The sequence below is a fragment of the Oculina patagonica genome, chromosome 13, assembly GCF_052425735.1.
Source record: "Oculina patagonica isolate OP01 chromosome 13, crgOcupat, whole genome shotgun sequence".
In the NCBI taxonomy this organism is placed as follows: domain Eukaryota; kingdom Metazoa; phylum Cnidaria; class Anthozoa; order Scleractinia; family Oculinidae; genus Oculina; species Oculina patagonica.
In genome coordinates this window covers 19,950,315-19,977,124 of record NC_135770.1, presented here as the reverse complement: position 1 = coordinate 19,977,124, position 26,810 = coordinate 19,950,315, and the positions used below count along the sequence as shown (strand labels likewise).

Genomic DNA, 26,810 nt, shown 5'->3' with positions numbered 1-26,810 from the left:
TGGACTACACTAGCTTGTGAAAATAAAATAAATGAATCTCAATGTTTGCTTGAAACAATTTATTTTTGTCTGGGTATGATTCATTCCCACAAGATTATGAATATTAACTACAAATACAAAAAGAACACTGTTGTTTTGTTGAACAAAAAATAATTACATATACCTTAGAGTATTATAGTACCTCTGTAACCCAAAGCCCTTGGGTTGTTCAGTAGCCAAGTTCTCATAAGACATAAAAACAAAGCTACCAGTTAGGCATGTGATCACAGGAATGAGGGATATGATCACCACGGGGAAAATTACCAACAAGAACTGCATTAAAATTATGGAAACAAAGATTTTTTTATGCAAATTTCTAAAGGCTGGTTTTCACTAGCGACAAAGTCAGAGTAGGAATCATAATCAAAGTCATAAGGGCACTTACGACTAAGAGAAAATTGAAAATCCGAGTCGTAAGCAGAGTCATATGCTTGAGCAATCTGAGTCGATAGAATCAGAATGTTTCAATTTTCCTCTGATTCTGCTTATGACTCCATCGCTTATGATCCAGTAAAAACTAGATTGTTAGAGTCCCAAGCAGAATCTAGTTTTCACAAGATCAATGGAAATGGAATACCCCTTTAGACTCCTTCGGCTTTATTTTTTCTAGATCCTAATACATTTTGTGTTTGACTCCGACTCTGTCACTAAGTAAAAACCAGCCCAAATACAAGATGTAAAGAAAAGACTGCCCTTCAAAGAGAATATTTCTCCTCAGTTCTCAAATTTTCAGTTGAATACAAAATCAGATATGTAGGTAGGAAGAATAGAGCAACTGATCACCACAGGGATGTACATGTTAAGATGATAACTCAAATTCTCCCAGCTAGTACAATGTAAATGTATGGAGACCAGTGGGGAGAATTTGCAGGTTGATACAGGGAGGCATTCCATTACAACTTGTAAACTAGAACAATATTAAGTATTGTAGGTAGTTTTGGTAAACTAGAACAAAAAAAGGTAGTTATGGTAATCGTATCTAGAATAGTGTTAGTAGGAAAATAAATCAAAAATAACATTCTCATTGCCCAAACAATGAAATTAACTCAATTAATTATCTTACATTATAATCAAATCTCAACAAAGGTTTTACCATACATAACAAAAATTAATTTCCTACTAGATAGCAGAGATCAGGAAAAAGGCTAGACTGAAAAAGGTTTCTAGTACGAAAAAGTAACAAATGAATGAGAATTTGTCAGAGCCACAATCTTCTTGGAAACCAGAGGAGCAGTAAGTGTTTCATACAATGTAAAAGCAACAAAGTACGATAACGGTCTCCATCCACAAGTAGATTAGGGACCTTCACATCAGAGTCAGAGTATAAGTACGAAATTGGGTATGAGTATGACTTCTGAATTTATATCCAGTTTCATTCCAAGAGCCCTGACTCCTCCCTGTTGCTGACCAGTTGAATAAGGAGACTATCTGTACAAGACCGGGTGTGAAATGTGATAATCATAAGTATAAGCAGTAGGTTTGAAAAGTTGTATTTATAGTAAATTGTACTCAATCCGTTGTACTTGTACTTTGATTTGAAGGTCCCTGTTAACTCAGGAAAGTAACCCTGTAAACTCCATTTTTTACATTAATCACCTTTTAGAACCTGCACGATCACTGTGGTATGGCAATATTCCATGTAGTAATGTATGACTGACTTGCTCAAATACAACAGACCAACCTTTTTACTGATGCTAACACTTCCTAACAGGGAATGAATGGTATCTGTAGCAGCTATTCACATGCAAATTAATTTTGTTTGAAATACTGTGTAAGTGTCTTCAAACCACTGAGAAAATATTGGGGCCCCTAATTATGCTCCAAGTTGACCATTAATGAATTTCAACTAGGAGAGGAAATATTCAACAGTTTTCCATCACATTATTTGGGGTTCAAATGCATAAAAATAAGTCTTGCACCCCACACTTAAAATGTGGAGAAAATCTAACAATCCTGAACCTTGCATAAATCTATATAAAGGAATTTATTAGTTTTTCACTCTACATGTCCTGCGTAATCTAAGGTTAAATCACCTTGATGTATTAACATACATATTTTTTTTATTTAAGCGTCTAGTAAGGCACTTCTATTGTTTTAATTGTCCTTTATTACAAGGGGCTTCAGTACACCCCAAAAATTATGTCAGATATTTCAATTACGAAGTAAAAATTCTACTTTAGAAGAAGTCGACTGTCTGGAGTGTGCTCACAGTTTTTTTCGACATTTTTTTATGATCTCAGCCAAGGAAAAAGCATCTTATTCCATTCCATTAATCAGAGGTTCACCTCTTAATTCAATTACATCTTATGAGAGGTGTGGTGGTAGTTCACCGAAGTCGGGAGATTTCTTGTCTCACAGCTGCAAGAAAAGAAATGAAAGAGTTGCATAAGAACCACAAAAAGCCTCTTAACTTGTGGCATGAAAAACAAAATAAAATGATGCTTAATTACAAGTCCTGTGAGAAAAAAATGCTACTACCCCTTTTTTTTTTTTTTTCTCTTTATATGTTTCACATTTTTTTTTTTTTTTTTTAAAAAAAATTTTATTTTTGTTCCTTTTTTTTCTATTTTTTTTTTGGGTCAAATTTTTTTTTTTTTCTAAAAAAAAATAATTAGAAAAAATTTAAAAAAAATAAAAAAATAGAAAATTTACCTAAGTCTTAATATAGGACTTACTCACGGGTTTTTATTGTATGCCTGGATAATGGGGAGAGAAAGTCAGCATGCAGGGTTAAGGTGCCTTGACAAGGCACAGTGATGACGCAGAACAAAGGTAAACAGTGAATTGCATGAATCTCATTCGTATCTTTTGCACTTAAGCTTATTACATGTACAAAAAAACGTACAAAAGGGGAGTAAAGAAGGGAGAGGCGGGCCAGGCAGGGGGGGGGAGGATAAAGCCTTTCCCACTGCAATCAGCATTTTTCTGTTGCAAATCTCTTGTCAGTTTTTCCATGCAAACTTACCTTCAATTATTTCCCTTTTGGCAGCATCCAGTTCTTGTCTAAATTCAGCAAGTAATTCCTGGATACGAAAACAGCTTGTTAGAGAATTGTTAACCCTAGACACCTGGACAGAAAGTCGGGGACCAGGGGAGGCAAAAAAAAAATTCTTTGACCTTAGTGGGATTTGAAGCAACAATTTTGGCAACCCTTGCTCTACCAACTGAGCTACAAGGCCATGGGAGAAGGTTGTTATAGGTAATATTCATAGGTGGTAAATTGTGGCAAGGATAACATGATTTTCAGAGTACAATAACTATTGCAAATGCAATGTTGCACCAAACAGCACTTATATAAGAAGCTGGAAAACAATTAGGGTAAGACACTTTACCGGTATTTTCATAGTGCCTCTCTTCACCAGGTGTATAAATGAGTACCGGCAAATTTTTTACTGCTGGGGATAACCCTACAATGGACTAGCATACCATCCAGGGGGTGTAGAAATACCCCTAGTCGCTTCATGCTATAGAAACTGGGATAAGCTCCAGCGTGATGAGCCACTAGGCTCGTATAAAGACTTGACCATTACCTATGTAGCCCAGGAATTTTCTTCTGTGCATTTACCCCAGAAAGGGAATTAGGGACCACAGAGGCAAAGAATTTTTTGACCTAGGTATGCATTCAAATCTATGACTTCAGGACTACCGGTAGATCCTTACCAGTGCTCTACCAACTGAGCCATTTGTCTGTTTAAATCCGTCTGTATGTCCATCTATCTGTTTACCCACTCAAAGTAGGAAGGCCAGGCAGTCATGAATACCTAATATATATTTATTGCTTCTTTCAGGGAAATGGGAAAGGGGATAAATCACATAACGCAAAATTTGCTGCACATGAAAAACATCTTTCTATAAAATGACCTCAAGAAACAGAGTGCAGCAGCTACACTGCATTAAAAGATGGATGGCCTTACCAATTTTAATTCTTCAAGCTGATCATTGCTTAAAGTTGTTTCACTCTTGCTGTTTTTCCTGCAAAAAAAGTAAACAGACATGATCACCACAGTGACTGTTGTCTCCTGGAGCTAACACAAATCAATGATTGTAGCCCCGCTATGGGTATTTTCAAAGAAATCGAAGACACGACGATTACCAAAGAAAAACAAAGATCTAAACATTGAAGCGAAGATTTAAGCTTCAAGCTTTCAGGGTCGTATAAAAGTAAACTTGAAAAGAAGATAGATGTCAAAAGTAACATCAAACGCTGGACAAACAGAACAATGTCCGTAACCAAGCAATCGTTAAATACCGGTATTTTCCTTTGCATATTGTTGCTGAAGTGAGATTTTTGTAAGGCTGTGAATTACACTGACTACACTGTTTTGCAGTTTTAGTCCATAAAAAGAAGATCTGCTTAAAAATATCGAAGATTGCACAAAACGTGCAATGAAAGCAAAGTCCGCAGCTAGCAATAGAGAAGCTTATGATATGGCAAGCTCTGATTTCAAACAGCTGACAATAAAATGACTTGACTTGAAAAGTTTGTCTTGAGTTACCTGATACCGCCATTACTTGTTGGTTTTGCTGTTGACAGGAAGTTTGTCTTGACATTGTTGTTTCCAAACGCAGGGGCAGGTGGAGGGTTGCTAACATTTGAGCGAGATGCTGTAAGGAGATCCACAAAAACATACGCTAAATCAATTTCATATAATCTAGTTTCACCCACTTTCAGTGTTACATGCACAGTTATATTTCTACAACCAATGAATACCGATGTTATTTTCGGGCAAATGAGAGCGCAAATTCAGGAGGTCGTACTAGTGGGCTGTGATTGGCAGATTTCGAACAGTCTTTTTATGTTTAGCACATCAAAATAATATGCACGTCGACAGGAAGTCACTATACAGGCAACACTGAAAGCGGGTGTAAAGTTGGAACAAGAAACCTTGACATATTTTTAATTATCAAAGTGTGATTTCTTGGGGAGGAGCAGCAGCCTAATGGTTAGGGTTAAGTGACCTGAGTTCCACTGTGTTGTCTTCTTGGGTAAGATATTTTTCCTTTCCACAGTCTCTCTCTTGGTGTGTGTATGTGAGGGGGGGGGGGGGGACTAGCATAGGAGTGAAAAAATACTCCCACATGTACATGAAGTAGCTTCTTAATGCAGAAACCAAGATGGCCTGATGTACTTTTTTCTTTTTTCTCTACTTTTAAAGATGATTTCCAGTCCGTACTGCACAATCTCCGCCTGCAATGTTTGTGAGTCTCACAAACAGAAGAATGTTTACTAGCAAAAATAAAAATTCCGGGACAAAACTTACCTTTTTCTTCATTATTAACGCCAGATATCCTTGCAAAACAATAATAAGGAGTAAAAGAAGCTCGACGGTATTTCAAACGGACGTTTTAGCTCATCGTGAATTCTTCAACGAAACGATCCGTAATGGCGAACTAAAAAAAAACTTCATGTACGCTATCACCGAAGTGTACCGTTTCAACGAATTCAAAACAAAAATGAAAACAAACCCTGAGTCTGCGCAGTACGGACTGGAAATCATCTTAAAGGTTGTGTTCTAAACACTGTTTCTAAACACTGTTTTCAGATCGTTTTCCATCCTCCCCGCCCCCACATATTAATTTTTCCCCTGATTTTCTTTAATAGCCTCTGATTGGCTGTTCTTTAATCTGCCGTGATTGGCCAAAGGGATCTGGTGAAACCATAGTTACAAGGAAGGTACAAAGATAACAAAAAGAATACCGCCGTTTGCATCTAAGCGTGAACACGACCCGCCAAAACATGATCTAATTGGGTATCAAACATGGCATGTTTCGTCATGAAACATTAAAGTTTAGCAGACCGTAACGGCAACTTTCACGCTCAAAATGCTCACCATAAACACTGAGAACAGGTGAAACTTTGCACCAGAAGTGATTCAAGTGAACCTGCAAATGCATATCGACACAGATCAGGATCAATTTGTCGAAGAAAGTCTGGATATCCAATCTTTCCGCCATTTCAACTGTTTTGAAACCGGAAAGTGTTGAAGTTTCGGCGCTAAAGTTGCCGTTATGGTCTGCTAAACTTCAAACGTTTGATGACCAATCATGCCACGTTTGATACCCAATTAGATCATGTTTCGGCGGCACGTGTTCACGCTTAGATGCAAGCAACGGTATTACTTACCAGATGGTGCTCTTTCTGTTCTTGTTTCGACTTCTTCTCTGACAGGCTGCAGATAAAAATGTCAATTTAATTACTGTCTTGGGACTCGACATTGAAACAAGAAAAAGGGAGGACAGGAAAAATTTGATAATCAATATAATATTACTATGTAATATAAATAATATTTACAATGAACCTTGTGTAGAAACATTGACCTTATTTAGTTGTTTTTAATTAAATAATAATTATTTAATTAAAAGCAACTAAATAAGGTCAATGTTTCTACACAAGGTATTGAAATATTACATGACCCCACAAGCTGGAATCTTTAAAAACAATCAAGACTCATGTGTCTGTCTTTCTGTCTGTCTGTCTGCCTAGTATCTGTCTGTCTTTCTACCTAATATCTGTCTGTCTGTCTAGCCATCTTGCTAGATATCTGTTTGTCTGTCAATTGATCTATCTATCTTTTGTAAGTAAGTAAATATATGCAATATAATTAAAATATGTTTCGTAATGTAGTGTAACTTATTGTCAGAGGTGTAAGTAACTGTATAATTTGTATGTAGTGTGCTGGTATAGTAATAAAGAGCTCAAAAAAAGATCTGACTACCTAAGCTAAGCTTGGGACCCTGAGAGCTGCACAATAAGCTATAGTTTAGGGGTATACCTACTATATACAGATATACCCGGCACGTTTTATGAGGTCCGAATAGGCGTAGAGATTTTCGTAGAGCTCTACGCTTCTACTTGTACAGTTCTCACAGATAAGACAGTGCTGTTGAAAATGCGTATAGCCGTAGATTGGTACAGTCAGGCGTTTTCATTCTAAACTTTTCGTTATCAATGCTTCACTTTTCTTTCTAAACTCTTCACTTCAAAGCTCTACGTTTTCATTCTAAACTCTACGCTTCTCGGCTCACGTTTTCATTCTAAACTCTACCTTCTACGACTTTACTTTTCATTCTATTAAACTCTACACCCACGCCTACTCTTCTAAACTTACACTTCTACGGCTCAACTTTTTATTCTAAACTCCACGCTTCTACGGCCCTACTCTTCATTATATAAAACTCTACGCTTCTACGGCTCTACGCTTCTTCTAAACTGTACGCTTCTACAACCTAACGTTTTCATTCTAAACTCTACGGCTATACGTTTTCATTCTAAACTCTCTTCTCGGCTCTCGTTTTCTCTCTTTCCGCTCTACGTTCTTTCTCTCCTTCTCGCTCTACGTTCTCCTTCTCTCGCTCTACTCTACTCTACCTTCTACGGCTCTACTTCCTTCTACCTTCTCCTCTCTTTCTTCTACTCTACTTCTACGCTCACGTTTTTATCTAAACTGTTCTACGCTCTATTTTTCCATTCTAACTCTGCTTCTACAGCCCAACTTTTCATCTAAATTCTACGGTTCTACAGCTCAACGTTTTCATTTTAAACTGCACACTTCTACGGCTTTACGTTTTCATTCTCACTTTACGCTTCTACGGCTCTACGTTTTCATTCTAAACTGTGCGCTTCTACGGCTCTACATTTTCATTCTTAACTCGTCCTTGTGTAATACAAATGAAAATTAATTTTGCCCGTTCTCAAACCTTGTGTTTATTGCCAAATAACTTCGTTTTATCGTCAATATAAAATGAAGTGCTGTAAAAGCGTACAGTTTAGAATAAAAACGACTTGAACCGCAGAAGCATATCCTTTACAATAAAAAAGTAGACTCGTAAAAGCATATACTTAAGATTAAAAACGTAGAGCCTTAGAGCGTACAATTAAAAAGTAAAACGTAGGACCGTAAAAGCGTACAGTTTAGAACGAGAACGTAGAGCTGTATAACGTTGTATAATAATAAGCGCACCGTTTAGAAAACGTATAGCCGTAGAGCGTATAGTTTAAAATGAACACGCAGGTTTGTTGAAGTGTCCTTACGCTGTGTACTTTATACTCTACGCTTCTACAGCTCTATGCTTTCAAGAGTCGTAGAAGCGTAGAGTTTAGAATGAACACTGACATACAGAAGTACGCTTGTAGAAGTGTACTATACGCTATTAGCATAACCACACTGACCTACTATTGGTAATCGCGCAATCTGATTGGCTACACAGGTGCCTACTATTGATCCGTAGAAGGCTCTCGGAGCGCGCGCTTAGTCTTCGCTGAATTTTATCAATCAAAACATTCAATAATTAACTCTAGCTATATTTTGTGTTTAATAGATCGGTCAGTGGGTTATGCTAACACATTAGACGGCTCGCTCTCGGTTTCTACCGGCTTTTGATAGTTGCTCGGGGCTTCGCCCCTCGCAACTATCAGCCGGACCTCGAGCTTGCCGTCTAATTGTTAATAATGTACTTAACTCTACCCTTCTACGGCTCTACGTTTTCAGTTCATTCTAAACTCTACGGTTCTACGGCTCTCCGTTTTCATTCTAAACTCTACGCTTGTACGGCTCTACATTTTCATTCTAAACTCTACGCTTGTACGGCTCTACATTCTCATTTTAAAATCTACGCTTCAACGGCTCTACGTTTCATTTTTAACTCCTATTTTAAACTCATGATTTCCAGAGCTACCCACTTATGGATTAGGAATCATGGAATGTGTAGAAGCGTACAGCTCTACAGAAATTTCTACGCCTATTTGGACCTCATAAAACGGGGGCCACTTGTATACAGAGATACACACATTTTTAAACCTTTTTATTTTTATGTTTTAAAGCCATTTCTTTCAAGACCGTAACTTTCTTACTATTTGTTGACATGTTTTATAAATTATTCTGATCAATAACTTTCAAATGGACCGTATCATACATAGATATCTGGTTAATATTTATTGATTTAAGAAAAAGACCAGTCGCCTCGGGGCTTAAAGGGTTAAAAAATAATGACAGTCTCACCTCCACTTCTCTGCCCTCTTCTTTAGCTTTTCTAAAAAAGGGAAGTAAACATAATTATATTAATTTCGTTATGATAACTTGTACAGTGTAAGAAGCAATAACAAACAGCATTACAGTAGGCACTTTTGTATTTAACAAAAAACAAACAAATGTGAATGTAAAGAGCATTTATTTTGTCCACCCAACAGCAAAAATTTCTCATTTTTCTGTCTGCTGTTTGCCATTTGACATCAATGGAAGTGAAGGGAATCATGCTCACATGCCTTATGAACTTTTACCACTTTTCTAACCAATATAAACATTGAACGAGACAAGGTCAAAACAATCAAATTTAAGTGATCATCCCAACTTGGATAACTATGTGAGTGTTGTTGTATTGGTTAGATGTGCCGACACACAGTGGGAGGCATGGTGACCAAATGGTTAGCATGCTGGACTCGGGATCAAGCAGGCCAGGTTAAAATACATTACGTGTACTTTTATTTAGACACAGCAAGAATTAAAGCTATAAGCTTGTAGGGCTGTGTATTCCCAATCGAAGTGGAATTTAGAAGTGTTGGTTTTTGTGGAGGGAGGAAAACCGGAGAACCCGGAGAAAAACCCTTGGAGCAAGGACGAGAACTAACAACAAACTCAACCCACATATGACACCGGGCCGGGAATCGAACCCGGGCCACATTGGTGGGAGGCAAGCGCTCTCACCACTGCGCTATTCCTGCTCCCCCAACAGAAATCATTGTGTTGTGTTCTTACTCTGAGAGTGCCTCTGTCCAATCAAGTGTATAATAGGTACCAGTGAACTAATGCTGAGGGGTAACCCTGCGATGGACTTACCATCGCAGGGTTACCCCATCGCAGGGATACTAGTTGGATTATTATCCCATCCAGGAGGAAGAAAAAATACCCCTAGTTGCTTCATTCTTAGGCTCAATGCAGACTTTACTTTTACCAACACACCTTGCCGCAAGCTTTCTTTGCATTTCTGCCATCATGTCCATTCCACCCCCAATGGCCTTCCCACCACCACGACTTGCTGAATTTGCTCTGTCAGTTCTGGGACCTTCATTTTCAGCCTGAAAAACAAGGTTTTAAATGAAAAACAAAACACAAAAACAAAACATACAACAGTTGTACATGTGACATGTATCAAGCTTTTGATTTCACTAGTTAAGGTTCCTTGTTTTCCATTTCAGTTTCTTTTCCTGCACAACGCAACATTTTGATGATCAGAAGTACTGTAAGTTGAGGTTCAAAAGAGTTCCTTCTGGTTATCCAGGGCAAGTAGTTTTCTTGCTGGGCAAGTAACTTTTTATTCTTTTATTCTCACTTGCCCAAAGGGCAAGGCATTGGGGCCCAGGCAAGTTATCTGGTGACTAAATCATAAAAAATTAACAATCACAAGTATCATAAATGATCTAATATCCGCCCGGGGCGTCTTTTAATTTTTTGGGGTCGTAGGGGAGGCGTTAAATAGATATGAGGCGTTTATTTCAATTTAACAGTAACAACGTCAACAAAACAAATAGGATGGGTAGTTTTCTCGTGGAGTAAGAGTTGGTGAGTAGGAGACTAATCTAATCTGCGCTAATGCAAAGCCAGAGATGCCATTCATAGTTCTATATCGACGTTTTTATCGTCATCGGGGTCAACCATGTTGGCCTTGTTGGCCTCTTTGGTGTCCAAGTCAAGCAAAAAACTAACTTTATTGTGCGATTTTACTCTATGGAGCATTTCCTTGGTTTTTGAGATGATTCTTGGAGGGGGGCGTCTATTAGACACAGGGCATCTATTAGACATGGGGCGTTTACTGGAGAGGGGCGTCTAATACAAACTTTACACTTCGGGGGAGGCGTTTATTAGATATGGGGCGTTTATTTGAGAGTGGGCGTTTATTAGATCATTTACAGTATACAACTACCCCAGGCAAGTATTATTTGAGGGTTGCTTATCAGAGGGGCAAGCTGGAACTTAAGTTTCTTCAGACCCTGTCCTGTTACCTGTACTTGCTAATTTCTGGTCACCCTTACCTTAGCTGCCTTCTTTAATTTTGCTGCGGCTATCTGATCAGCTAATGTCCCACCGCCCCCACCTGGTGACGGTGCCGGAGGGGGTGGAGGAGGTGCAGGGGGTCCTCCTACTCCTGGGACAGGGGGTGCTGCCGGTGGAGCGGGTGGGGCAGGAGGGGCTGGAGGAGCAGGTGGAGCAGGTGGCGCTGCTGGCACGGGAGGGGCATGAGGCACACCTGTCAAAGACAACAACAATGACAATAATTCAGTCAGCTCCAAGTCTGAGTTAGTGTAAAGTCACTGCAGTGTACTTTTAGAGAGCAGTAAACAAATAGGATTGCAGCCAACTATTGTTCCCAGATGTTTTTTGAAATGGATTTCCCCCATTTCACACAATGTTGGTCTCATTGGTTGATTCAAAACAAGTGATCATACCATGATTTATACCATGCCATAGAAAATACAGCCAATCAGAATACAGGAAAGCCGTTGTATATTCGACGGTATTCAACCCAACCTTCCCATAGTGCGCTGCGACTGTATTCTCGACGAAATTTAGTAAGCGTATTTTCTATGGCATGGTATAAAATATTACACAACACTTTCTCGGGGTATACTATGGAATATCCCACTTGTCACTTGTATTTTCTTGGCATACACACTCGCCTAAAGACTCGTGTGTATACCGAGAAAATACAAGTGACTCGTGGGATATTCCATAGTATACCACTCGAAAGCGTTGCACAACTAGTATGAATTTGATAGTCACATTATTGATGAGAAATGTTTTGTGATCAAATGATCCGTTTTTGAATCTACGACCAAAACCATGGTGTGTAGAATATTGACTTGAAAAAACTCATTACAACAGACATCTGGGATCAATAGTACACAAGGGAATATCTTCAGTATACACATGTAGCTAAATCCATGACTCAGTATACCCTTATGAAGCATAATAATAATGCCAAAAAAATTTATTTGATTTGAAGCAACCAGAATACTTATAATCATTACTTCCATTTTCGAGCTACCATGAATGGGGGGTGGGGGGGGGGGGATTTTTTAAATCAATTGGTTTACTTGTAAAATGCAACAGTTTGTCTAGACAAACTTGAATGTTTTATAATGTGAAAAAACCCAGAAAAAAGTAAGCAGTTCACGATAGCTTGAAAATGGTAGTATGCACCATGTGACATCAAAAGGCCTACACGTAACAGGGCTCACCAAAACCCCCGTCCGGTCGTCCGGGACAAGTAGATTTTCCTGCCGGGCAAGTGACTTTTCATGCTGACTTGCCCGACGGGCGAGGGCCCTGCCAAACCATCAATTAACTTAATTTCATGAATTATTAATAGGTTTGAGAGCATGGGCAAGGGGGAAAGTGCCCGGGCAAGCAAAGTTTGAGAGTTACTTGCCCTATGGGCAAATTGGAATTCAAGTTTTTTTCGAGCCCTGACGTAAGTAAACAAAATCATAACTTACTCTGTATAACTGGCTGTGGTGCAGGAGATGTTGACAAGGATGCAGTACTTGACTAAAAAATATATGCATATAAAGAATCTTTTAGTCTGATTTTAAGCCTGGGCTGGTTACCAGGTCAGCACTTAATTCCGCTGGTTTCCTCAACATGAGGACACTACATGTAGGAATTATTTCTGCTCCAACTTGATTTGATTGGATTTGTGCACGTAATAAAACAATGCTAATGTACAGAAAGGCATGCTTTCATCGTTGCAAATGCCATTTTGAGTAGCTTGGATCTAATTCAGCTGGTAACTGACCAGAAAAGGCCAAAAATGTCTCAAAAATGTGTCGTTTTCATTCCAAAATACTCCAGGTGTCAATCGGCTAATACTCATGAATAGGAGCAGAGGGGCAGCTGCATTAGACCCTAGTTATGGTTTTAACATAAATGTCCAACCTTGCATTGAAACCACTTGTTTCACTCTACTTCCACTTGAGTTTTTAACTTCTAATAATTCATCAAGTTAAAACAAAGAAAATCATAACTGTGAAGGAGGTTTGGATATCCAATCTTAATTAGCATAGATTTTTACAATTTTATTTATCTTTTTACTCCGTAGTTTTTGTTTCAATTGAGAAGATAAAAAAAACCAATAAAAAACACTCAAGACAGTGTTTCAGCGGCTTTCCAAACAACTTGAATTTCGTCAAAAATACTCGGCTGCATGTTGTAATTTCAACTCAGCATTTGGATATCCTGATGAACAGTGTCGCTCGTGTCTGATATAGAGCGGTTTTCACTTGAGTGTCGAAAGTAAATTGCATTTGCTTTGGTTTTGCATTACTACGCTTAGTGATTGGCTTAAAAATCTCGCGCCACTTTCTCAGCCAATCAGGAGTAAAACCAAAGCTAATCGTGACTAGCTCGCGCACGTTTTCCCGCGTTTCATGCCAGCTACATGTATTTGCTTCGAGTTTTGATTGGTTCACTGGGTTGTCTGCGTCCTTTGTGATTGGCCAGAGTAATTAATTTGGTTTTGGTTTTACGACACTCAATTGAAAACTGCTCTACAGTAAAAACCTGCGTGTAAGAACCAAGGGATTTAAGAACCTTCTGGCAGAAATTTGCTTTTTTAATACGGTACCCCAAAATATAAGAACCTGTTTAGCCAAACAAATTTCAACAGGTTCTTATATGTGGGGTTAAGGTATTTAATTTCTATATATATATATTTTTTTTACCAAAAACCAAACACCATCATTGATCAATTAATGTTGTTGGACTTTTGGCAACATGGGTACATTAATAATTATTTATAATGAAGAACAGACCAGATTTTATACTATTTTCCGATAATCAACAACAATGTCTACTCTGTGGAAATTAAGAACCTAATTAAGAACCTACCTTGCCTAAACTGTCAATAAGTAGCCCAAAATACAAGAACCTGTTTTGCCAAACTCTAAAAAAATAGGTTCTTACACGCGGGTTTTTACTGTATTACATGTAACTTCTATGGTCTAGTAAAGTTAATACCATGGAAAACTGTGGCCAAGTTAATAGGTAAACATACCACAGTAACTAACACAACACTTACATTGGGGCTTTCCGTCTCACGAGGACCATCATACTGAGGGCGGTAAGACCTGTTATCTGGGACAGCAGCAGGAGGCGTCCTCCCATGCGAATACTGTTCATGGGCATCATAATGTGGCTGATCCCGTATCTGTGCAAGCATTTCATCCTGCTCATGGCCTCTGCCGTTGCTTGCGGGTATATACGGCTGTTGTGTCATGGGTGGTTGTTGCGGGATTCCAGCTAAAAAAAAAACACAAATCTATTACATAAAAACTAATACAGACTTGATATACCATAAAAACTTGTGTATAAGTCACACCTTTTTGCTTAAAAATTAGGCTCAAAATCGTGGGTACAGCTTATCTACAAGACCATTGCTTTCAAGGGGGGTAAACCCCAATATTGTTCACCAGTAGTTGTTTCTAATTAAGTAACAGGTTTTTCGCTGATCGATGGCTTCCATACTGCTTAGTAAACATTGTACTCATGCACAGCTTTTGTAAAATTGAACTTCCATGGCGTTTACTGAGCGTGACTGGTGTCCAGATTTCACTCTTTTAATGACTGTATGTTTACTAGTTATAAGCAGTCGTTTCGTATTCTTCGCATTTGTTGTGCTCGTAAAATTTCCATTCAAATATCATTGTTTTCTGCAATGGGTTTTACCAATAAAGACAACATCTTGTCAAAAGAGCATCTCTTTTGAAAGTTATTGGGAATTGGATCAAAGAGAAGCTTTTAAAAAGTATTCTAAGAGTTGATTAAATTAGATTTGGCCAAGCTTATCATAAACAGCAACCAACTTCTTTACCTTAAAGGTTGAAAGTTATGGGTGCAGCTTAACTATGAGTGTGGCTTAAACACAAGTTTTAACACTAATTATTAAGTGTAAATAATGAATAACTAATTAGGCCTAATGGTTAGCGCGCTCGACTCCAAGTCAAATGGCCCAGGTTCGAGCCCTGGCCGGGTTGCTGCATTGTGTTTTTGGGCAAGACACTTTACTCTCACAGTGCCTCTCCACCGCAGGTGTATAAATAGGTACCAGTGAATTTACTTCTGGGGGGTAACCCTGCAATGGACTAGCATCCCATCCAGGGGGAGTAGCAATACTTCTAGCTGCTTAATGCTACAGAAACCGGGATAAGCTCCGGCTGTATGGGCCACCAGGCCCTGACCCTACTTTACCTTTCTAATTAGTAAATACAATGATCTTAAATAAATAATTCTGTAAATGTAAGTAGTAATTTATGAAAGTAAAAAAACCTGGGTGAAATATAGTTGAGGGGGGCGTAAGAGTTTGCAGTGATGCAGTTTTGCGTTATTTTTCGTGCGGTTTTGCGGTAATTTTTATTTTAACCTGCGGTATTACGGTTTTACAAGACTACGTGGTGTGCGGTTATTACAAATTTTAGGTCGTGGTAGTCGGTGAGAAAATTGACTGCGGTAATATGATTCTCTTACGTTTCCACTGGATCCGTTCACATTCGGTTGTTTTGCTTCAAGCTTGAGCCAAGTGTTTTGTTTTACAGCGTCTCAGCTTACACAATCAGGGTTCGTTATTAAGTAGTCCAGTCCCTTGAATTCTCTCTTCTGCGCGCCCTTTATAGGGGTTGAACCCAGGCGCGCAAAGAGAGAGTCCAGGATAACTTGCATGTGCATGCACAGAAAGAACCAATCAGAAGCGAGGAGTGTGGCGTCACTTGCTTGGGACGCGCGCGCTTGGTTAAAAATGCTCGCTCAAACGACCAATTCAACTACGCGACCAAGCACGCGAATATATGCAAGAAAAAAACTGTAGTCAATTGAATCCAAAACCATTTCAATAAACAACTACAAAACTAGGAATAGTTGACGGATAGCGATTTTGTGTTTTGGCCATTAGCTTTTAGTAGACACTGACTGGAAAACTAGGCTTTTTTAAAGTTATTCCGGTGATCCAGCTTTAACTTTAGTACATGGTCGCGTAGTTGAACTCATCATCTGTGCGCACGCGTTTTCAAAAGTGCTGCCATGCGCATGCAAGTTATCCTGGACTCTCTCTTTGCGCGCCTGGGTTCAGCCCCTATAAAGGGCGCGCGGAAGAGAGAGTTCAGGGACTGGACTAGTTATTAAGCAAACTTGCCCTGTGGCTTGTAATTGAAGTCTCTTTCAGTTAATACTTGATGTGTTTAACTGTTTTATCCAATGATACATTGACTTGATGACATTCCAGGCCAGATCTTCGGCTCAGATCCAGTCTTATCTCATTTGAAATTGCGGTTTCGGTGTTTTGGTAAAATTTGATGCGGTTTGCGGTTTTGTAGTGTATTTCTTAGCGGTTTTGCGGTTTTTCGGACCCCCTTTACGCCCCCCTCATAGTTGCTACACACATAACCCTGAAAACAGCTGTTTAAAATGCAACAATCTACCAATGAATGTTCTTACTTTCCACTGACATACCAGTGCTGCCACTCTTGAGGTTATCCAAAGCAGTAGTAACAGCCTGTCCGAAGACCTGTGCATCTTCTTTACTTGGAAAATTCAAGCCATAGACCTGTCTCTGATCTCTCCATTGATGAAATGTTGGAGTTGCTTCATTGTATTTTAATCCTTTTGCCAGAGCACAGTTTATAACCACCTGAAATTCAAAGAAGTTTTTTTGGATTTCTATAAAAATACAGCCTAAATAAAATCTAAGGTCAGTCTTCATACATCAAAGGTGTAACATCACAAACCCCAGCACATGTGCAAAGATGCTAGCCCTAATTTTCAGCGAACATAACTACATGATTGTACATGTATGACAAACCAAAATTTTAACAAGGTCTGTCAATTTAACTACTTGATGAAGAATGCCACAAACATCCCAAATTCTCAAAAATAGAAGTGTAACATCACCCAAAAGTCAGCCAAACTAAGTGTGAAAATGTATTCTTCAAACTCAAATCCAAGAGGTTTTGCAGCCTGTCTGAAGACCGGGAGATTTGGTCTATAATAATAATAATAATAATAATAATAATAATAATAATAATAATAATAATAATAATAATAATAATAACTTTATTTAACGAGGGTAAAAACACTTTACAGTTAAAAACTGAGAAACTAGTGGCCCTCATTATATTATACAATTGAAATGACTAAAAACAAAGTACTAAAATAGAGTTTAACTAATGGAATAGAGAAATGGTCGAGACCTACGTATGATTCCTTAAGGTAATTAACATAATTATTTTTAAAAAGCTTAACATTCTGACTAGATCTAATGTTAGTAGGGAGCTTATTCCACTCTTTCACTGCCATGACTGCAAAAGTCATTCCTCCCTCAGTTTCACGCAAGTATTTCGGGCATCTCGATCAGGGTTATGCTTCCATGCCTCAACTGTCTTGTAGAAATATCCCTAACCCTTAAGCTTGTCAGTGTATTGGACAAATACTCGGGGCATTGGCCATTCAACCAATGACCCACAGGTAATCCAGGGGAGCTAGCAGGTATGCATGTGAACATTGACAATAAATTATTTTCAACATACCGTGTGATCTTGAACTTTTCTGCCAACTATTCTGAAAGTGTTATTGATTGGATGGTGATAAACATGGACTCTGGAGATTCCTGAAGAACCACCTGAGTGTTCCCATTCCTTTCGTTCATTGTTGTAGAGCATTACAGATGCCCTCGCCTGGGCAATAGACTGTTCACTACAGTAAGAGACAACAAAGAACAAGATAATTATATTACCGTATTTTCTCGATTAAACGCCCCCGGCGTTTATTTCAAACTTGACCCTATAGAGCCGGCGTTTATTTGATTCCAGCAATTTGTTCAAGCCCTATGTTTCTAAGAAATGATTTTTATTCATTATTTTTGACAGCCACATACGTAAACAATATTTCCAACGCATATTAAACCTTGAACAAATGATTAAGGGGTTTATTTTCAAATATAGCCTGGAGACCCGGCGTTTATTCAGGGCCCGGCGTTTAATTGAGAAAATACGGTAAGTGCAAAAATGGCAACAACTCAAGTTAAAAGAGGAAACGGGGGCCTTTCCAAGGGGAAAATCAATGGGGCAACGTCAATAAAGCCATTGATAACAATACCCCCAACATAATCACCCAGACAAAAACAACTGTACCAATGTACAAACGTTAAGTACAATGGGGAGTCTGCTAAAAAAAGTGTGAGACAGTGTGAGAGCAAGGGTGTAATGGGGGTAAACAAAACACTAACAGCTTACATTTTTTGACATAAGAAGTAATGTTGGTGATTGCACACATTAGCATTGTAAGGATATATTCAAATTAAGGTGATACCGGTATGTTGGTTATGGACCCATTATGGAGTCACAAAGATGCAAAAAATACATTTTCTTCATAAATTTGCTTCAATCGATCAACTTTACAAGAAACATTTAGTAATACATGAATTGACGTTTTGGTGTATCAAACATCATTTTTAAGATTACAGCAATTCGCGCGAAGTTATTCACAGATGACTGATACTTACATACTATCACGCACATTGGAATGGAACCTAATGGCTATTCAAAAACTGGACTCTTAACAACTTGAACACTAACAAATGTTTAAAAATGATATTTGATACATCAAAACGTTGATTCGCGTTGTTACTAATTTTTCTTGTAAAGTGCTTTAACAAGCAACTCATCATCCAATCGAACAACTAATTTTTTTATTTTACTATATTCTATTTCTGCCTGTTGTTATTGTTCAACAAAAGTTGCATTATTTTGAAGCGTGACATCTGGTAAACAACGAGACATACAAGCAAGATCAAACAGTGTCTTAACACCAGCCCATTGTATTAGAATATAGAGATTTTGCTTTTAGTAAATCTATTAGAACTCATCAAATATAATTTGACTGTCTCTTTTATACTTATTTTCATATAATTTGTACTGTTCCTTTCCAAATTGCAGCAAACAATAATCTTTCTCGCCAAGTTCCAACAAGAGACAAAAAGACCTGGAATGACCCTCAACGAAACAGCCTGGGCACCAGTTATTTTAAGATTCACCCAAGTGCCACTGGACCCCCTTCCCCCTATGGGTCCCTAGAATGTACCTTATTACATGAAATTTTCGCGACATGTTTATTTCGCGATTTCGGAGATCGGATATTTCGCGACACTTAAATTTCGCGATCTTGCGAAAATGTCCTATCCAAAAACACTTTTATTTCGTGATTTTAACAATAACGTATAAAGTTTGATTATTTTTTGACAATCTACTGTAAGATCAGGCGCTGCACAAGATTCCTTATTTCAAGAGGCGCTGATGTCTTCGTAATTGAAAAACGCACATTTCCTACGGCCACTATTTATAAAAGGAGCTTTAGAGGTACCAGTAGAGACAACAGTGAGAATGGATACATCACAAAGAACATGGAAGCTAGTGAGATTTTTTAAGTTATGTACCAAAGAAGTATTGCTTGGAAATGGAAGGCAGCAGCGATTTATATAAGAACTTCCTAAACCTTTTAAAAGTAACAAATTCATCCTTTTTTTAATAATAAACGCGATGACGGTCACTTAATTTTCACGTCATCTTATGTTCGCGACACTTATTTTTCGCGTCACTGTAATTTCGCGATATTTTAAAAATCGTGAAAAATCGCAAAATTAAAGTGTCGCGAAAATTTTATGTAATAAGGTAGTCAACTCACAAGGTTTTGCAAATATATCAATGAAAATATTGGAAACAAAAATTATTCTTGCAGAACCATTTACAAAACAGTATCAATTAATATTATTATAATAGAGAATGACAGGACTGTTATAATATTTGAACGTGATCACAATAATTACCATTTTTCAAAGACAGCAGACTACATCACAACGTGTACTGTATAGCAAGTTGCGAGACTGCTGAAAATATTATTCTGGGGAAGTATGAAGAAGCTTGAAGGTTTCATGTACTTTAGTTTCCTTATTCACACTTTTTAAAAAATCACCACTAGGTAAAAATATTTATTTTGGCATGCATTCAGACGGAACATTATTTTAGGAGAATACATCCCACTGTCAAAGCCTGCTTATTTACATAGCGAGAGAGGAGACTATTGTTATCATCAAATTAATATCAATGGTACTACAGAAAATTCCATTCGAGTACACTGTCTATAAACACAACATTGAACAAGTCTGAACACACCATCATTTTCTAATATAACCAGTCATCCTGTAATGCTACAAGGAAACTGAAAATTAACAAAATACTTTTGGATAGAAAAGAAACTAAGAAGAATTATGTCTCGTGATCGCCACACAATTACGACAGATAGCATCTTGAGACTTGGATCATTTTGACTGTTATCTACCAGCAAATTAATTTAACCGGAACAATATAACTTTATGAAGTCGAATACCTTGACAAATCTTAAAATAAAAAAGTCACGCCACTGGGAAATTATATTGTTTATCCTGATCGATCTGTAATCGTCTCTGTCGATAGGGCTAAGAAAATGTTAGTATAATAATGTTTCTGTTTTGCTTGAAATACTTATCCATTTCCGAGAAATATTATGACTCTACTCGATCGCAGGCATGTTAGATCGTGCAAGACCTTCGTTGATAGATATCCCTTGAAAAGAGCAAGTTCGCTTTTCCGCCAGTAAAAATTACAGCGAAAACTGAAATGCATTTGTACAGTAAGATTCTAAGAGTTCCGGCATTTTCGGCGATTTGATCATATATAGGTAGCATGCACTCTGCCACAAGACCCAGCTACGTTTGTAAACAAGTCGGCAGCACGGTTCTTTTTCTTTTGTAAAAGATAACACCAAAAGACTGCCTAAACAAAACTGACAAGTTTATAAAATATAGATTACAAGATTTCACAAGAACGCGCCTTCACAAAACGAAACCCAATTGAAAATGCCACCCCACGAACGAATATGAAAACAATTTGTCGTTTTGGCTAAGTTTGCGTGTAAGAAATACATTTCAGCTTGTAAAACTTGAATGGTTTTAGGGACTGCTAATGCAAAATGCCCCAAGTAAGACGGAGAAAATATTTACATCTGCTTTTATTCATTAACAGTTCCCCTCCAGCTGGCTGAAGTACATGCATGCTTACATAAGTCGCATGTTTTCATTCGTTCCAACGACAGAAGTACATGTACGACCAACTTGATCCATAATAAGTCAACTTTAATCATGTAATCCTTACAAAAGTAAGGTGGCATCACGTAAATATATTCCCTCAGATTACTTCCTTATAGCCCCCTGCCAAATCGTTGCTTTATAGTTTATACAAAGACTACCCGGGGGCACTGCAAATTCAGGGGATGCTTTAGAATTCAAGTTTGTAGTTTCGAAGCGATTACATGTTCCAAATGCCGATGCCGAATCCATCGACTGCCAATAAAATATGCCGGGAAGATTAGTTGATGGTTTGAAACGAAAAAACACTCGTGATGAATTAACGAAAAACAAACCAGTGGGGATCACAAATCTACTATATACAAACATGAAAGGCACAAAATATTTGCACGGGTTTCACGAGATGGCAGTTTGTTATTGGGAATGCTCGACTCATCGCACGTCCTGTCACGTTAAAAGTAGATCACAAGCTAATAGAAAACGATTCTTACCTCATATTGAAATATGACAATCAACAATAATCGTTACGGGGCAATTGAAGTATCCAATGCTCGACCAAACGACTGCAATTCCAAAACTGTTCAATGATAAACTAGCTCCAACGCGTTTGATTGGGAAATTGAAACTCGGCTATTTGAAAATCGCCGCACCCTCGCTGTTGTTTGAATGAAATTAGTCGATTCCAATCGACGGGGATGCCTTCTAAGTTCCGTGTTAAAGAAGAAAGGTCCACAATCATTCAATAGAACGCCAGTCTGAACTTTCACTTCCGAAAATTGGCCAACAAGGAAGGTATGATAGTCTTTATCTTGCGGTGTTCCCACCGGATATGCCCACCTTACGCCGCCGCCATTGCCGCCGTATGACGTCATCCAAGACTCACCCCAATCTCCTACTCGGTCGGTAGAAGTGAGTTTTGTTTTTCTGACCGAAAATGTAATAAAAATCTCACGTGAGATTTTAATCCTTTTTCTACAGTGTTGTTTTTCCGCATAGTTACGAGCTTCCTTAGTAATATTTATTTTTTTATCGGATATATTTAGTAGTAAATGCGGGTGATCGTGAGTGCCCGGGGTGATGGGTCACAAAATCACACTTCGCGGAAATCGCTTCACGGATAATGATAACGGTCAGGAAACCATGCACTATTCCTGGATGAGCAGGAATAATTTACAAAATTTTCCTGCACATCCTTCCCCCATTGGGTTCAAGACCAGAACTAGACAAGTCTGCTTGCGGCTCACTGCGCATGCCGACCGAGACTGAAAGAGTGCCTAATAGATATGCTAATCATGAGCTTGCATTGGGTGCAGACGTTTTTAAGATTCTTTGAGCGGCAAGACTCCCTCTCTCCTCCGCAGAGGCCTCTTTTTTTTTCGTACGTAACCGCGCAGAGCATGGGGAGAATCGAAACGAATGCGCGCGGCGCGCGGGGAACGCGTTCATCCTATTTTCCATTCTCGTCCCCATAGCCCTTTCGTTTCTCTTAGCCGGCTTGGCACGAGAAAACGGAGGGCTCTGGGGACATAGGATTTTTGAATTAATTCGAATTTTTTTGATTGGCTGTTTGGAACAAAGAATTCCTAAACGGAAGTCGAAAACGTAACGGCTCTCTCATACATTCTTTTGAAACGTCGTGACTGCATACATGAAGACCGGAAGTCCTAGAATCTAGGACTGGAAATCCTGTGTCCCCAGAGCCCATTGTTTCCTCGTGCCAAGGCCCAGCCGGCTAAGAGAAAGGAAAGGGCTATGGGGACGAGAATGCCTATTTTCAGTTTCCGTGTTTTTCGCCTGCCCCCACTGAAGGAGCCTCTGCAGAGGAATAAAAATTATGACATGGCTTTTGTGTTACTTATTAATTCATGGCAAGAGCCATTTTGCCTGTTTCTTAAGAGGCCTGGTAGTTTTTTATATATTACTTACACCGGATGAATGCAGTGGCTCCTGTTAAACAAATCAACCCAGTGCATGAACTTGAACACGTTTTTTTTTTTTCACCCATCCTTGCTCGCCAGCGATTATTTCTCTTGTGTACATCATCTAAAAACCAGAGTGAACTAAAATTCTATGTCATTTGAAGCTTAATGTCATTAATTCAGTTTTTACAAAAGATCAAAGAGTGAGCGACTGATAGCAAATCAAATCTGATACGCGCTACGATTCTCTTGATCCCTCTTGGCCCAAAAAAGAAAATTTGTACATTCCAGCGCTTGTACAATTTTATAAATTGAAGTTTTTCTAATTCCATTACTTTTTACTTTGAAAGTTGACGTTTTCCTTTTTGCTTGTTTGCTTGTTTTTTTTTTTATTGTTTCACATAAAAATTGAAGACGACTATTTGTGACATCATCAACACATGTCCAATACATCCCAACCTCTTCATGTCCCCATGACCGGCCTAGTCTAGATATAGAAGGGTATCAGTGGTAAAGTAATTTGTCTTTAGGGTCTTTAGGGTGTGGAAGCAATTAGCTGCAATTTGATTTTTTTTACGAACAAACCCGCCAAACTTAACCGCTGAGTGGATAGCCAATATAGACCAAACTCTCAGAATGACTTTGTGGATGTATAAAACACTCGAACGAAGACGGAAAGGGGGAAAACGAGACTGGGGGGATTGGGTCAAAAGAAAGCTTCTCTTCGTTTAGCCTGCGAACAGGCAACTCTTCGTTAATCGACCCTTACTTTCTTATTTTCGATCGTACGCACGTTAACTTATTTGGCCCGATCCGTCGTTATGAGACTGAAATATAGGCTTCCGAAGGAGAGAAAACGAAATAAAGAACGCTGAAGACGAAGTGATGTTTGAAAGAAAGTATCTGTTACACCTACTGATCCGCTTCTGTTGTTGTGTTGTTAAGAAAATTATCCGGGAAAAACAGAATAGTTATATCTACTTGGAAGAAAAGCTCAGTTATCTGTCGAGGAGAGGGGGAGGGACTTCGATATAGGAAGCGGCACTGAAGCTTACATGAAAGGCTCGCCGGAATATCAGCCGCTTTGGTCAGGAGAATAATCCCACATTCTTTCCTCTCATTGCCCGGACCGGTTAGAAAGCGGCGGGAAATGAGCGTACGGTTTTTGGGCCGTTTTCATTCCATTCCAGCCATCGATCCATAAACCTTGGATCGACTTGGAATGGAAAACATTTAAACTGTTAACCTGTTCAGTCTCTGTTATCTGTTCCACAATTCAAACCAGGCGTTTTGACTTCGCTTGATTGTCTTTCGGAATGGCCTGTTCCAGGCGTTCGGTTAGTTAGGAATTAGCGCGAAGAACGGCGCGTAATAAAAAGACGAAGACGCGCGAAAGAACTAAGTCTCTCGCCTTTCTTGCTTATTCCGGATGAGGGACTTAGCCAGCTTTTAAGAGCTGTAGGCCTGGACAACCGGCCCGTAAGGACGCTTTCCGCGGGGCAGGGCGATATGTTCGCCATGAGAATCTGATTTTTCAGATAAAGACCCTTGGAAATGCTTTCTCGTTAAACATTCTAGTGATAATGAGTATTTCGATATACCTAAATCCTAACATTTTTTAAGTTCATAACAAAGAATAGTCCAATTTTCACTCATTCCTAAATAAACACACTTATCTTTAATGGCACACACTACACCGCACGCACGGTTTGCGTCTTTATTTTTCAGCGCAAACTAGAACAGGAGATCGAGAAACAGCAAGCGAAGCACGAACCACCCCCTCGCGCCTCCCGTTTAGCGTCCAGTTCTCTCGTGATTCCGGTCCCGCTTTCAACGATCAGAGATAGTAGTAGTAGGCATCCGTCATTCCCGGAGGATTATGGAATTGTGCCGTGGGTGATCTGGCTATTGTGGCTATGAGTCCGATGCAGGAGTGGCAGTCCCTGCTGCAGTAGGCGCAGATGAATACTGAGGCAGGTTTATTCACTGGTGGCTGAGACTTCCTCAGGGATCAGTTTTCTCCTAAGCTTGCCGCATAAGATCGGCTTCGAACTGCACGAGCCCCTTTCTCAGAGATAGACACAAGAAAATAGAGGAGTTGTAAACAGGACGTACTCAACGTTTGATGAGACGAGAAACCATTTCTTGCAATCTAAAAGCTCTTGCGCGTTGTAAGCTAATTTGCGGACTTATTGCCGGACTAATTACTGAAAGAGCGTAAAACTTTACATTTTAGGTGAACCCATGCATCAGCTGTGACAGCTGTAAAAAGAACTGAGGAATGAAATTAAATTATACTAAACACAAGGAACAGCAACATTTGTTTGGACCGGGATTAACCATTTTCGTTCGCTTCCATTTTTAACATCTACAATTTTGTTATTTTGTAACTTCTGATGTTTCTTGGTGGACGAGGCAATACAACCGGTATTTCTTCTTTAAAAAAATCTTCACACGTCCTTGGCACCTGGCAGTTCTCTGTCTCCTGCATACTGAGTAGAACGTTTATACACTGTTTTAGTGCCACGGCATGACATTGAAGTAATGGCCCGGCTTTCAAGCTACTGGAATCAGAAAGAAAAACCAGTGGGCAGTTTGCAGTGTTCAGACCGTCCAGCAAAAGTTGAAGAAGATCCACAAGTATTTCACTGCAGCTTCTTGTTAAGTATGACGGATTTGATATCACAAGAAACATAAGTAAATGCTTCAAGGAGAAACTTTCACATATAGTCATGGGTACATGTATATCGGGGTAATCCTCCCTGACTTCAACAAAGTGAGTCTCATTTATCAGTTTTGCCACACGATAGCTCACAGCAGCTTGTTCGTTTTGGCTGAAAATGTATTTCAGCAAAGCTGCCTCTGCCCGAGACCATGAAATTCTCCAAATCGCTCCAAGCTTTGGAACAACATGAAATCCGGAACTCTTTATTTCGTTTTTGACCGAGAAGGCCGGATGGTTTTCGTCTATGAGACTATCAAATATCCCCGATAGTGAGGGCCACCTTTTGCATTCTATGGCCAAGGTTAAATCGACCGACACCTTCAAGCGATCTTTCCAAAGAAAATCTAGTTTTTCTGATGCAGCGGCTTGTGTAGCTCCACTTAAACCCATCTGATCAAAAGCACGACCAGTTGATGTCAGGAATTTCAGATTCAAAGGCCAGGCAATCGTTTTAAACGCCTCTCTTAACAACGAATAGAACTTCTGCTTGAGTTTGCTGCCGTCTAAACAGGGAAAAGTCCCTTGATTTGAACATGTACGGCTAAAAGGCTCCGTATTGACTTCTTCACAAAACTCTTTCCAGAAATGCAAGACTTCTGCTTCGTCGTGTGAAAGAACTTGCATTAGAACATGACGTTTATTCCTTTTGTTCAAGTATACTATATCACAAATGTCCGAGAGTCTTGAAAGGCATGCCATGAAATCAAATTCATCAGCTTGTCTAATTTTAGTCCCTTCGTAAAAACTACCAGATAGTGTAAGTTTGCTCTCGAATCTGTGGTCACTAGTAGCGACAATTTTGAGCAACGAAGAAACTGCTTCCTCTATAGCCTTTTGAATATCTTGGGTCTCTTTGTCATCAGGAAGCTTGGCGAAATTTTCATCTAAATACATGATACACTCACTCAGCGCCATTTCTTGGTGGAAAATGAAAATTCTTCAAGGCGTTCCATTCACTCGGTTCCAGTCTC

At 39.0% G+C, this 26,810-nt stretch overlaps 2 protein-coding genes across 3 annotated transcripts; both read right to left on the bottom strand.

The window, feature by feature from the left end:
* Positions 1-44: 44 nt before the first annotated feature.
* LOC144634596 (uncharacterized) lies at positions 45-22,063 on the bottom strand. 2 transcript variants are annotated; one of them, XM_078493609.1, is made up of 13 exons: positions 21,687-22,063; positions 17,606-17,771; positions 16,518-16,710; positions 14,110-14,330; positions 12,530-12,581; positions 11,066-11,280; positions 9,996-10,111; positions 9,039-9,069; positions 6,164-6,209; positions 4,536-4,644; positions 3,954-4,011; positions 3,005-3,062; positions 45-2,397 (listed from the first exon to the last, which is right to left on the bottom strand). In XM_078493609.1, the coding sequence occupies exons 1-13, from the start codon at positions 21,689-21,691 to the stop codon at positions 2,366-2,368; spliced, it is 1,302 nt and encodes a 433-aa protein (XP_078349735.1). In that variant the 5' UTR covers positions 21,692-22,063; the 3' UTR covers positions 45-2,365. The 2 variants fall into 2 exon arrangements, with proteins under 2 accessions (XP_078349735.1, XP_078349736.1); XM_078493610.1 differs by having other exon boundaries at positions 16,533-16,710.
* A 2,693-nt stretch (positions 22,064-24,756) lies between these two features.
* On the bottom strand, positions 24,757-26,754 carry LOC144634606 (cyclic GMP-AMP synthase-like receptor 1). The gene has a single exon (XM_078493621.1). It carries the CDS (start codon positions 26,752-26,754, stop codon positions 25,483-25,485), a length of 1,272 nt encoding a protein of 423 aa, XP_078349747.1. The 3' UTR covers positions 24,757-25,482.
* Between the last annotated feature and the right edge of the window lie 56 nt (positions 26,755-26,810).